The sequence below is a fragment of the Fundulus heteroclitus genome, chromosome 11 (genome assembly GCF_011125445.2).
Source record: "Fundulus heteroclitus isolate FHET01 chromosome 11, MU-UCD_Fhet_4.1, whole genome shotgun sequence".
NCBI classification, from domain to species: domain Eukaryota; kingdom Metazoa; phylum Chordata; class Actinopteri; order Cyprinodontiformes; family Fundulidae; genus Fundulus; species Fundulus heteroclitus.
This window is the reverse complement of record NC_046371.1, coordinates 4,570,668-4,584,549: the sequence shown is the minus strand read 5'-3', so window position 1 is coordinate 4,584,549 and position 13,882 is coordinate 4,570,668. Positions and strand designations below refer to the sequence as shown.

The 13,882-nt window shown below is 39.3% G+C and overlaps 1 protein-coding gene across 2 annotated transcripts in view; it reads right to left on the bottom strand.

The window, feature by feature from the left end:
* arhgef12b (Rho guanine nucleotide exchange factor (GEF) 12b) overlaps nt 1-13,882 on the bottom strand; it is a 75,974-nt gene that overhangs the window by 37,383 nt on the left and 24,709 nt on the right. Inside the window, exons 5-8 of one of the 2 annotated variants that reach the window (XM_036142762.1) lie at nt 13,661-13,718; nt 12,801-13,027; nt 11,792-11,911; nt 8,584-8,709 (exon numbers count right to left, since the gene is read on the bottom strand). In XM_036142762.1, coding sequence (XP_035998655.1) covers nt 8,584-8,709; nt 11,792-11,911; nt 12,801-13,027; nt 13,661-13,718 — 531 coding nt within the window. The remainder of the gene's footprint in view (nt 1-8,583; nt 8,710-11,791; nt 11,912-12,800; nt 13,028-13,660; nt 13,719-13,882) is intronic. The other variant, XM_036142763.1, reaches the window with a different exon arrangement.

Genomic DNA, 13,882 nt, shown 5'->3' with positions numbered 1-13,882 from the left:
GGAATCCTACTTAATCTGGAAGAACAGTCTATTGTTGTATAACAAGACCCTTCGCAGAGTTAGAGCAGCATATTTTTCATCATTAATTGAGGAGAATAAGAATAATCCTAGATTTCTCTTCAGTACAGTTGCCAAACTTACCCAGAGCCACAGCTCTGTTGATCCATCCATTCCCTTAGCTCTTAGCAGTAATGATTTTATGGGATTCTTCATAAATAAAATTGATTCCATTAAAAATAAAATAATTGGCATCCTCCCAAACATGATTACCTCATCCTCAGTAAGTGAGGCAGCATTGGAGGAATCCTTAGAACCTGCGCAGTGTCTGAACTGTTTAAAAGCAGTAGAGCTTTCTGAGCTATCTAAAATTTTAGCTTCATCTAAACCTTCTACCTGTATGTTAGACCCAATCCCAACCAAGTTGTTTAAGGAGGTATTCCCTCTGATCAGTGGCCCTATTTTAGACATGATTAATCTATCCTTGGTAAATGGATATGTACCACAGGCTTTTAAAGTAGCTGTTATTAAACCTTTACTTAAGAAACCATCTCTTGATCAAGATGAGTTAGTAAATTACAGACCTATATCTAATCTTCTTTTCTTATCTAAAATTCTTGAGAAAGTAGTTGCTAATCAACTATGTGAACATTTACAAAGTAATGACCTACTTGAGGAGTTTCAGTCAGGCTTCAGAGCTCATCATAGCACTGAAACAGCTCTGGTGAAGGTCACCAATGATATTCTCATGGCCTCAGATAATGGACTTGTGTCTATACTTGTCCTGTTAGATCTCAGTGCTGCATTTGATACAGTTGATCACAATATTCTCCTACAAAGACTTGAGCATACTGTAGGGATTAAGGGAAAAGCATTAGGCTGGTTTAAATCTTATCTGTCGGACAGATTCCAGTTTGTTCATGTTAATAATAAATCTTCCTCAAACTCTAGGGTCACTTGTGGAGTACCACAGGGTTCAGTCCTTGGACCAATTCTATTTACTATATATATGCTTCCGATTGGCAAAATTATCAGACAGCATGGGATTAATTTCCACTGTTATGACACTCAGCTATATTTATCCATAAATCCTGATGAATCCAATCAGTTACTTCGACTGTAGTCATGTCTTGATGACATCAAAAGCTGGATGACTTTAAATTTCGTGCATTTATATTCTGACAAGACAGAAGTTGTAATCTTTGGGCCAGAGTCTTAAAAAAATAAAGTTCTTAATCAATCCCTTAATCTGGATGGCATTAACTTGGCCTCTGGTAATAAAGTTAAAAATCTTGGTGTTGTTTTCGACCAAGACATGTCATTTAAATCCCATATTAAACAGGTTTCCAGAGTTTCCTTTTTTCACCTCCGGAATATCGCCAAAATTAGAAACATTCTGTCCAGGAGTGATGCTGAAAAACTATTCCATGCATTTGTTACTTCAAGGCTGGACTATTGTAATTCTTTACTATCAGGAAGTCCACAAAATGCAGTTCGAAGTCTTCAGCTGATTCAAAATGCTGCGGCAAGAGTTCTGATGAAAATCAACAAGAGGGATCATATGTCTCCAATTTTAGCTTCCCTTCATTGGCTTCCTGTTAAATCAACAATAGAATTTAAAATTCTCCTTTTAACGTATAAAGCCCTTAATAATCAAGCTCCATCATATATCAGAGCTCTGATTACCCCGTATGTTCCTAACAGAGCACTTCGCTCTCAGACTGCAGGTCTGCTGGTGGTTCCTAGAGTCTCTAAAAGTAGAATGGGAGGCAGATCCTTTAGCTATCAGGCTCCTCTCCTGTGGAACCAACTCCCAGTTTTGGTCCGTGAGGCAGACACCCTATCTATTTTTAAGACTAATGTTAAAACTTTCCTTTTTGACAAAGCTTATAGTTAGAGTGGCTCATACCCTGAGCAATCTCTATAGTTGTGCTGTGATAGGCCTAGGCTGCTAGAGGACATCAGGGTCTAATTTTCTCACTCTACTGATTTCTACTGTTCTTCAGTCTACTGTTCTCCAGTTTTGCATTGTATTACATTGAAATGACTGTCGTCATTTCAGCTTTTAACTTTTTACTCTCTCTCTTTTTCTTCATAGTAGGTACACCTGGTCTGGCGTTCTGTTAACTGTGACATCATCCAGAGAAGACGGCTCACCCGCTACTGCCATCTAATGTAGAACAGATTACTAGATCAATGTGTGCTTCTGTGCTTTTTTGTTTCTCTTGTTGTGTCTCTGTTCTGTCTTCTGTAACCCCAGTCGGTCGAGGCAGATGACCGTTCATACTGAGCCCGGTTCTGCCGGAGGTTTTTCCTTCCCTTTAATGGGTGGTTTTTCTTCCCACTGTCGCTTCATGCTTGCTCAGTATGAGGGATTGCAGCAAAGCCATGTACAATGCAGACGACTCTTCCTGTGGCTCTACGCTTCCCCAGGAGTGAATGCTGCTTGTCGGGACTTTGATGCAATCAACTGGTTTCCTTATATAGGACATTTTTGACCAATCTGTATAATCTGACCCAATCTGTATAATATGATTGAACTTGACTTTGTAAAGTGTCTTGAGATGACATGTTTCATGATTTGGCGCTATATAAATAAAATTGAATTGAATTATTTCTGCTTTAACTTTCTGTTCTCTCTCTTTTTTCTTCATTGTAGGTACACCGGGTCTGGCGTTCTGTTAACTATGACATCATCCAGAGAAGACGGCTCACCCGCTACTACCATCTAATGTAGAACAGATTACTGGATCAATGTGTGCTTCTGTGCTTTTTGTCTCTCTTGTTGTGTCTCTGCTCTGTCTTCTGTAACCCCCAGTCGGTCGAGGCAGATGACCGTTCATACTGAGCCCGGTTCTGCCGGAGGTTTTCCTTCCCGTTGATGGGGAGTTTTTCTTCCCACTGTCGCTCCCAATATGAGGGATTGCTGCAAAGCCATGTACAATGCAGACGACTCTCCCTGTGGCTCTACGGTTCCCCAGGAGTGAATGCTGCTTGTCGGGATTTTGATGCAATCAACTGGTTTCCTTATAAAGGAAATTTTTGACCAATCTGTATAGTCTGACCCAATCTGTATAATATGATTGAACTTGAAAGTGCCTTGAGATGACATGTTTCATGATTTGGCGCTATATAAATAAAATTGAATTGAATTGAATGTTTCATCACATATATGTAGTTGACTTTGGAAAGCTTAAAAAAAGCATGATAGAAAAACTTTAAAGGTTTATGTGCCAGAACCTTCACAGGAACCTGCAGGTTACATACTCAACTAGTAGACTGCAATGTCCACAACTTGAAAAAGAAATTGGTGACTTTCACAGAACATATAGATTTTTTTTTTTTACTAATTATCCATAACTTGCAGGTTACTTTCCAAAACCCTACACAAGGTACTTTTCCAGAAATGCACTTCTCGAGAATCTCCTGGGCCTGACCTGTAAATTACAGGAAAGTGAGGTTTGTGTTACATTTTGCTAAACAAAACTCAGCTATGCTGGTTATTCAAAAAATTATTTTTCTTATTGTTTCCATAAAAACAATCATGTCAGTTTCTGATTTTTCAGTCCAAGGTTTTTTAATTGAGGAGATCGATGAGATGTTGATGCCCGCAACATCAAAATATTTTCTTTCTCATCCTTCACTAATGCAAAAAAAGTACAGGCACATCTCCAAAAATTGTAATATTGCGTAAAAGTCATCTCAGAAAGTGAAATTCACATTAAATAGTCAAAATTAGAAGACTGTGAAAACATGTATTACTGGCAACTCATGATGTCACACCCTAATCAGCTAATGGACTCAAAACACCTACGAAGGTTTCCTGAGCCTCTAAACGGTCTCACTCTGGGTCAGTAAGCGGCGCAACCCAATGAGGGCGACTGTCGACTGGACAGATGTCCAGAAGACACAAGGAGGGGAAGCCTCAGCAGCCAACAGACAAATCCTACACATGAGCTACCAGCATCTTACCTGGACTAAGGAGAAAAGGAACATAACTGTTGCTAAATGGCCCAATATCCTGTTTTCAGATGGAAGTAAATCCTGCATTTGATTTGGTCCCAGAGTTTTAAGGCACCGCTGAGAGCCCCATAAATAGACATACTTTTGAGTAGACTGATATTTGTGCTTAAAACATCCCTTTTTGATTGGTCTAATGTGATATTCAAATTTTCTGAGACACTAAATTGTGGCTTTTCTTTACCTGTAAGCGATTATGCACTGCAAAAAAGGTGACTGAAAGTAAGTAAAATGATCTTGAAATGAGTGTATTTGCCCTTGATTTGAGCAGCGAAAGGAAAAGGATCTGCCAGAGGATTAAGGTTTTTGCAATAAAATAGGAGCAGTTTGTCGAATTATCTTATTTTATGGGTCAAAACACTCATTCCATTGGCAGAAAATCTCATTTACCTGCTGAAATTAAGGACAAATACACTCGTTTCAAGAAGATTTTACTAACTTTAGGTTCCTTTTCTTGCAGCACTGCAAAAACAGAACTAACAATAAGTTAAAAGTTTCTTGAAACGAGTGTATTTGTACTTTACTTGAGCAGGTAAATAAGATAATCTGCCAATGGAATAAGATTTTTCCACTTAAAATAGGAAGAACTCAACTCCATCAACTTATATTAAGTGCAGTTTATGTCTAATTATCTTATTTTAGGGGTAAAATTACTCTTTCCATTGGCAGATAATCTCATTTACCTGCTCAAATCAAGGACAAATACACTCGTTTCAAGAAAAATTTTGCTTATTTTTAGTTTACAAAACAAAATAAAGCCTGAAATATTTTACTCTATGTGTAATCAACCTCTAAAATAGCCTTTTCACTTTCTAAAATGACTGACACGTTTTATGCAATACTTTATTTACCTGTATATAATAGTAGTAAAAGGCAAATATAATTTTGTAAGGGCAGTACATAAACTTTTAGGGCGTTAGGTGATTTAGATCACACTAGTGGCCACCCAGACTAATGTGTTTGTACGATTATCTCATGTTGCCAAGGTAAACCCAGGAAAATGAGTAAGCATCAGTCTATGTCGCTCCTATCCCTCTAATCTCTGTTCCTAATTGTCGCTGTTGATTTGGCAGAGTTGCTGTTTCTTTTGGGGCACAGTAGGCAATGTTTGATCATTTCAGTGGAGTGGACTAATTAGAGCTCACTGTGGGCTTTTGGGAAGGGGCGTAGCCTCCCTAGGTCGTGCTTTTACAGGAAGTGTGTAAATATGCAGAAGCAAATAGTACTTCCCTTGAGATTTTATGGGAACTTTTAGCTTCCTGGTGTTTATATACAGTCTGTGGTAATGTCTGTCGTCTAATTCTATGTGACTTCTGCCTTTCTCAGACACCCACAATGCATTTTGTACATCTTTTTATAGGTGTCCTTTTTTGTGCAAGTGTCAAATGTGGTAAAACTACTTGTTTGAGATTAACATCACCTTTATCCAGTTTGTCAAGCTGAGAGGTACGAGTCGATGTTATAAGATTTTGCGTTCATCTTAATTCAGTCAGCAAAAAGCAACAGGTGAGGATGTTGCATTACTTTATGCTACATATTACTTTATCTAGCATTAAACTGAAGAAAAAACACACTTCTGTATAATATATCACTGACTTACTTGCAGTAAGACATGTTTTTATTGCTTTTGTTGAGCACAATAACAGCACGAGTATATTAAGATAGTCACTAAAGCACACCACACTAAACTAATGAAAAACTGTGCTAAAAACTATTGTAATCAGCAGTTAGATTGTATAGAAGGAGACAACAACAAATGACAAGTTCACCATTCATATAATAACATGTTGTATTTATTCCATAGTGTTGAAACAAGGGCCAGTATTTTCTATTATTTTGTCACTAGCGGCTTGCTGTAAATGCTTTGCAATGCCTCACATAGTTTGATAAACATTAAAAAAAATAAGCCACCAGGAAATGGTTATTCCCGTTGCTGGTCAACCTTTTCCTATGAATATGCTATACATCGTTCACAGTATTCTGGTGATCTATTTTTTCACAATACTCAATTCAATATTTTCTGTGACATTGAAATATGGGTTTTCATTCTTTGTTTGATAAGAATGACTTAAAAGCTTTTGTTTGACATTTGGATAACTGAAGGAAATGCTGTCAAGTTATTTTATAGGGTGCATTGACATCTGCCCAGTTTTGTCCACTTTAAACAGACCAAAATTCGTTTAAAGCATTCGGCCAAACAATCGGACGGGGACCCACTTTTTAAAGGGGGTCTCGATTCACTTCTGAATGGCCTGTGGTGCAGTTCGCTTCAGGTGTGATGACGAAACTGCCTCAATGTGACCCAACAACAGAAAACATTAGCCCCAATTATGTACGGGACATTGTGAGGGAAAATTGCAGTACCACTCCGGTCCAGCGGGTGGTGGTAAGAAGACAGCAGTCAAACAGACAAATGCAGAGAAGTTTTATCCATATCCTGCCACCCATCTGGACTCCTGAGATACAGGAGGACAACACGCAACTGATGGTGTTACATCTCCTTAGCCCCTTTTACACCGGCCCCAAATCTCGGCGTGGCGAGAACGAAAGGGACGATTTTTTATTTTATTTATTTATTTATTTTTGTGTTTTTCGGGGCTCTAGTGGCTCGCTTATTAGCACAGTAGGCTGACAGGAAGGGGGGTGGAAGAGGGGGAGAGACATGCGGCAAAGGACCACTGGTCGGATACGAACCTGGGTCGGCCGCGCTAACCACTGCGCCCCAACGCACGGCCAACGATTTTTAAATACAGTCACTGCGGCTACTGAACTACCTGATAACATCATCACTGTCGAACTATGGCTGCGAGAGCTATCTGCCATAGTTCACAGTCTAACACACACACACATAACACTAAAACACACACACACACACACACCGCCTCTACTGTGCTTTCTTCCCTTACTCTGCTGCTTTCTGTCTTTAGCTACATCATGGCCGACAACACGCTGCAGCGGCGGGGGTTTCCCCCTGCAGCCTCCCTGGAGAGACCAGTCTGTCATTGGGTCTCTGCCGCTCCCAACAAGTCAGAGGAGAATTAAAATTAATCCTGATGAACCGACTGCACAGATTAAGTTTGGAGGTGTATTTCTCGCCTAAAAAGAACTTTTTTAAATTAAGGTTATAAAATCCATAGGTGTGTAAACTCATCTTCTTACTGCTCCTTAGTACCCCCTTGAGTCGGACAGTTTTTCTTGCTGTACGCAAACCTGCCCCCTCAACAAGCCCAGGAAAGCAGAGAAAAGTACTGGGTGGCTTGAGGGACCAAAGCCCCAGGAAAGTAAAGCCCTAGGAAAGTGAAATTAGCCGGGTAAATGTGTATGGAAATGCTACCCGAGATTTGAAAAGCCCCAGGCATTTGAGTGACAGTATTTTTGGACTTGACAAGCCACCATACACTGCAAAAACAGAACTAAAAAAAGGTAATATATTCTTAAAATTTGTGTATTTTTCCTTGATTTGAGCAGGTAAATAAGATGATCTGCCAATAGAATAAGATTTTTCCACATAAAATAGGAACATTTCATCACCATCATCTTATTTCAAGTGCAGGATGTCTAATTATCTTATTTTAGGGGCCAAAATACTCATTCCATTGGCAGATAATCGTATTTTCCTGCTCAAATCTAGGACAAAAACACAAATTTTAAGAACGTTTTACTTATTTTTAGATCCGTTTTTGCAGTGTAGCAGTGAACAGTACTGAAATCAAACCTGCTGCTTACCAACGCTGCTGCTAGCATGCTAGCGGACTCGTTCGGCTTGCAGGACGCATTCGCCGACGCTGTTCCAAGATTTTAAATAAAATGTTTCCTGCGTTGAATTCGCCTCTTTTGCCACTCACAAAGACTTAGCCGCTGTAGTAACCGGCACAAATATGCAAAACAGAGGTGCTGTAATCAGGATTTCCATGGTAGCTCCCCCCACACACACATTTATGGGTCTGTGCTACGTCCTAACCTAGTCATCTCTGTCCAATGGGACCAACAATCGTCACACATGTGGCTTTGTTTACAAAGTTATAGTTCACTTGCAAAAAGCAATGATAAAGCAACCGGCACCAAACAAGTGGACCAAAGTGCTTTCCTGGTGTGAATACCTCCTTAGTTTCCTTCAAGAAACTATTTCCAGCCGGACCTGAGACGTCTTCTTCCCATCACCACGTAAGTGGGTCGTCACTGAGCCATGTTGGCAAGTAGGTGTGAAGTGGGAGGCAGCTGTCCAATTTAGCCAAAGGCACTGCTGTCGCTGCCTGGCTCTGCGACATCAGCTTCACGTGTAGACGTGACAAAACCAGCTTCACAGGCTCATTTGTTAAACGCCAATGTGGATCAAAAAATCTAACTTGATTCTCTGCAGTGTCAGAGAACCTTGTTGAGTGGCAGATTGAGTATACCCTGGTGTAGACCCAACTCACTTGTAACTCAGAAAAGTTTGCAACAGGTTAGAAGAAGACTCACAGTAACATTGAAATTGTGCTGATTTGAGCGAAATGATTCTACTTCATCATCAGAAAAGAAATGGAGAAGGAGACGGGGAATGTGTGCATTTGGTGTGTGTCTTACAGTGTCAGGGGTGTCTTCGGTGTCGGGGGACGAGCAGAAATTCAAGTCATCCCCGCGGCTCACGTCTGGACTATGAAGGGGCGATTCCCTTTTTCCAGGCGTCTCTGGAGCGGGAATGCTGTGCTGCTAATCCACACAGACAACGACACACATGTATAAACATCACCACACATAAAAAAAAAAGAAAAAAAGAAACAACAGCAAAAGCTGAACCCAAAGGATTGTTTAGTCTGGTGCTGAACATTGGGAAATCCCCCAGAGATCGCTAAGTAGGACCATTTCTTCTCTATTTTTAGATGCCGTGATAAAAGGGCTTTTATCATAAAGGAGCTTGTGTAAGCAGTGAGCTCGCCTTTAAAGCTACAGCTCTGGCTACAGCTTGGGACCAGAAAAACTAAAGATCACGCCTGTAAACCTGTAACAGTGATTTTAATTATCGACGTACTTCTTAGCAGTGTCCCCTTATGGACCAAACATTTCCGTGACAAGTGAGAAAAATAAGCAGCAGGTCAGAACGATGCTTGAAGTCAATTATTTTGTGCCAACAGTAGAAGTTTTTTGGGAACTTTTACTGTGTTGGGTCTCGTTTCTACACCCCCACCTCCCCACAGTGGGCTAAACCTGTTGGCAGCCTGGAGAGAAAACTGCTGCGAAAAAAATCCACCAAAAAAAAGACCAAGAGAGCCTTAGAAAATACAAAAAGCTGCTTTTAAATGATGAGTTACGTCACCAAACAAAAAGCTATTCAATAATAAAAAAAGTGATTGCCCATCTTAAATCATGTATTAAGTGTGACTTTTAAATCTGAATTTAATTTACACTGCAAAAAATAGAACTCATAATACAAAATTATTTCTTGAAATGAGAGTATTTTTCCTTGATTTGAGCAGGTAAATAAGATTATTTGCCAATGGAATACGATTTTTGCACTTAAAATAGGAACAATTTATCTCCATCATCTTATTTCAAGTGAAGTATATCTAATTATCTTATTTTAAGGGTAAAAATACTCATCTCATTGGCAAACAATCTTATTTACCTGCTCAAATCAAGGACAAATACACTAATTTCAAGAAAATTTTACTTATTAAGAACACACAAATGTACAGCAGACTTTTCAGCCTGCCACTCCCAAAGTAACAGTGACAGAGATTGGCGACCCCCTGTTTGCGTGTTTTTTCCTTCTGTGGCGGGAAATAATGAGTGAAGTCGTATTTTATTAAGAACTCTTACAAAAAAAGTGCACCCTTCCCCCTTTAACAAAACAAGAATAAGGAAATACTCTTTTTTTTTTTCATCTCGCGACCCCCACTAAAGCACTCCACACCAAAGTAATGCAAGAATGGCTTCTCAGTGATCTAAAGCAGCAGCGGAGAAGTAGCGTTAGATATTTGGAAAGCCAAAGGGCCACAACTTGTGGAATACCCACTGGTTTCTAAATGATCCTTTTCATCTCCTCGTGTAACGCTGTTCAGTATCATTTGGCGATTGCGTAAAGTCTGTCCTCTTTGGGGACGACTCCACCCTGGAGAGGTCAGCATCACAGGGCAACACAAGGGGGGCAAACAACCATTCAGACACTCTCAGACTCTCAAACCTAAACCCAGTTCAGGGTCTCTAAATAAGAGAGAGAAGCAAACCATGCAGAGGGAGAACAAGAACCTAGGACCTTCTCACACTGCAAAAATTGACCTAAAAATAAGACATTTTTTCTTGAAATTAAAGTATTTTCCTTGATTTGAGCAGGTAAATAGGACTATTTGCCATTGGAATAAGATTTTTGCACTTAAAACAGGAACAACTCATCTCCATTGTCTTATTTCAAGTGCAGTTTATCTAATTATCTTATTTTAGTGGTAAAAATACTCATTCCATTGGCAGATGATCTTATTTACCTGCTCAAATCAAGGAAAATACTTTAATACACTCAGATAAACTCATTTTAAGAAAATTTTACTTATTTTTGGTTCTCTTTTTGCAGTGCCGTGGTAACAGCTGTTACTGTCTACCGTCCCAGGCCCAAGAAATCCTGGTAATTGGGAAAAGTTATTCATTGCTTTTTGTAATGTTAAGTTCCTTATGCCTCCCACTTTGCTGCTGGTACATCAGCGTTCTCCTTCTGTGGGACAATAAAGGACATTTCTATTAGGCCTGGGCGATTAAACTGAAAATTTACCAACACCGAAATTTACAAAAACGATCAACGTAATTTTGCTCACGTCTGCATTTTTGTTATTTTTGTCTTTGTATAGGTAGGCCGTGTTCCTGTCCTTTTAAGATGCTGCGCCACGTGTACGGTCTGTAATCCCGTGGCTCCAACCCATCCAGTTTCAACGAGTTAAAAATGGAGGAAATTTCATGTTTTCATGTTTTAGCGGCGGTGGAGCTGGTCGATGAGGAAGAGGAGCAGCTGTTAAATACGTTGCAGCCGCATCTGATCTCTGGTTCATTCGCACGATGGAGCCGTTCATTAGTCTGACTGTACATCTTGTCGAAACTGCGCACCAGAGCCCTCGAGACGGCATGTTTTCCAGCCGATAACACGAAGACGGTTGGACAAGGTTTAAGCGTGATGCTGTCTGCATGGGACATCAAAGAAGAGGACCTTGTTGTCAGTATTATTACTGACAGCGGCGCAAACTCAGGTAAGAGAGCACATCTTAATGGAGTTATCTTTGAATAATGTTGACCACAGGCGCGGTCGCTCCATAAAGGTTATTATTAATGAAAGCTAAAACTATTGCTCAGTATTCAATGCGGGTACGAGGGCATCGTCGAGGAAGTGTTGAGAGATTATTTCATAAAACATCACGGTAATTCATTTTGTTCACAAAGGGACTGATATCGGACTTTTTGGACTTATCAGACCCTGAAGACTACTTGCACGCTTTAAGCTTCTTATCATAATATTGATTTTAGGCCATAATGCCCAGCCCTGATTTCTATTCTATTCTATTCTATTCTGATCTTCTACTTAACTTCTGCAGCAAACCTTGTTACACAAAGCCCGCTGTCTTAGATTATCCTCACTAATCTCAGACTCCGAATCTGGCTGAAGACCTTCAGAGTGACATAAAACAAACAGCCTTTTTGATATTTAACCAGCATGAAACACCAATAATCTTACCACTAGCATTTACTTAAGTTTCAGAATCTGATGATCTTGTTGCTGATTTATTTACATTTCCTGATGTTCAGCTGTACTTACAGGATCTTTGTTGGCTAGCGGGCCGTCTTCACCACTCAAAGGTGCGGCCTGTTCCTTCAGGGGAGGCCCATCATCTTCATCATCATCATCATCACATATCCTGGACCCCGAAACCTCTTCCTGTAACAGTTGGCAAGCCTCAGGAGAAGCAGGGAACCCCACTTATTGATAAACATTGTGAACAATATCCTCGAGGGCCTTAATTAGAGCTTTTACACTTTTTCCAAGTTAGTTGTGTCATTTGTTGTCCAACTTTCAACCTCATTGCAGAAATGATTTTATTTTATTGAAACACCAGTTTGTTTGATTTGTTCTTTTCACTGCAAAAAAAGGAAACTAACAATAAGTACAATTTTCTTCAAATTAGTGTATTCTTCCTTGATTTGAGCAGATAAATAAGACTATTTGCCAATGGTATGAGTATTTTTACCTCAAAAATAAGATAATTAGATATTCTGCATTTGAAATAAGACGATGGAGATGAATCGTTTCTATTTTAGGGGTGAAAATACTCAATCCACTGGCAAATAGTCTTATTTATCTGCTCAAATCAAGGAAAAATATGCTAATTTCAAGACAATTTTGCTTACTTTTAGGTCCCTTTTTGCAGAGAAAATCAAGTCACTTCACTGCAAAAACGGATTTAAGAATTTGTAAAATGTTCTTAAAGTTAGTGTATTTGTCCTTTATTTGAGCAGGTAAATAAGATTATTTGCCAATGGAATGAGTATTTTGACCCCTAATATAAAGATAATTAGACATCCTGCACTTGAAATAAGATGATGGAGATGAGTTGTTCCTATTTTAAGTGCAGAAATACACACATTTTAAGAACATTTTACTTAATTCAAGTTCTGTTTTTGCAGTGTTTAGACTATTTGGAGACTTTGCAAGTTTTTCTTTCTTCTGTGTTGTTTTGTCCATTAAGTCGACTTTTATAATCAGCTGTAATTCTAGTTTATCTGGGTGACAGTAGCTTGATTGTTTGGGAACGGTGGCCCATTCTTACCCCATCAGACAGAGTGCAGGTGATGTGGTTCTGGGGGCTGCAGGACTGGCTCCCACTGAAAAAGCTGCTCTGCTCCCCGCCTGACGGTGTGGGCGAGTTTGGGGCTGAAAGACAGGGAGGCGTGTCGGCTTCACCATGTTTCTCCTGCTCTTCCTTCGCCTCTTCCAGGGGCATCTGGGGAAATTCTGGGGGCCTACCCAGGACCGTCAGGGCAACATAGGAACCCGCTGAGAGATAGCAAGATAAAAAAAAATTAAAAAATCAGCATCTTTCACAGTTAAATAATTTAAAGAAACTATATGTAACCTGGTCAACATTTAAAATGAACAGTAGTTAAGCATAAAATATAAAAAAGTTTTTTTATTTTATTTATCAGCTGCAATGTGCTGATGATTTTTGTATGTGCTTATTTGAACTTCTCAGAGGTAATTGACAGTCATCACTGTAAAAAGGGAACTAAAAGTAAGAAAACTTTTTTTAAATGACTGTATTTGTCCTTGATCAGCCAATGGAATAAGTTTTTTGACCCCTAAAATGAGATAATTGGATATATTGCTCTTATTCCATTGGCAGATAATTTAAACTTATAGCTCAAATCAAGGACAAATACACTTATTTCAAGAAGATTCTACTTACTTTTAGCTCCCTTTTTGCAGTGAAATAAGTGGACGAGTTTGTTTGATTTACTTATTTCTAAAAATAGTCTTTTTTCCCCATGAACACAAGGCAAATAATATAATCTTGTTTATAGAACATAAACAAGAGCCAGTCAAAACACTGTATTGGTTGCTCTGACCACATTTCTAACCAGTTAATCGTCTGCATGCAAGAAAACCCACTAGCTGGAGGTAAATACTTACATTTGATCAACTTCACAACCTCTATGTGGTTTGAATGAGTAACTAAAGTCCCGTTAACCTGTTGAAAAAGAAAAAAACTGAGATTTAACAGTGTTTTTAACAGGCGAGAGGTTGTGTTGTCCATGCAACTCCTTATAAATTGTTTTTTCATCGTGCACAGTAGTATCTTATTGTAGGTCTGACTGTGTGAGCGTATGGTTGTTTGTCCTGTGATACACTGGC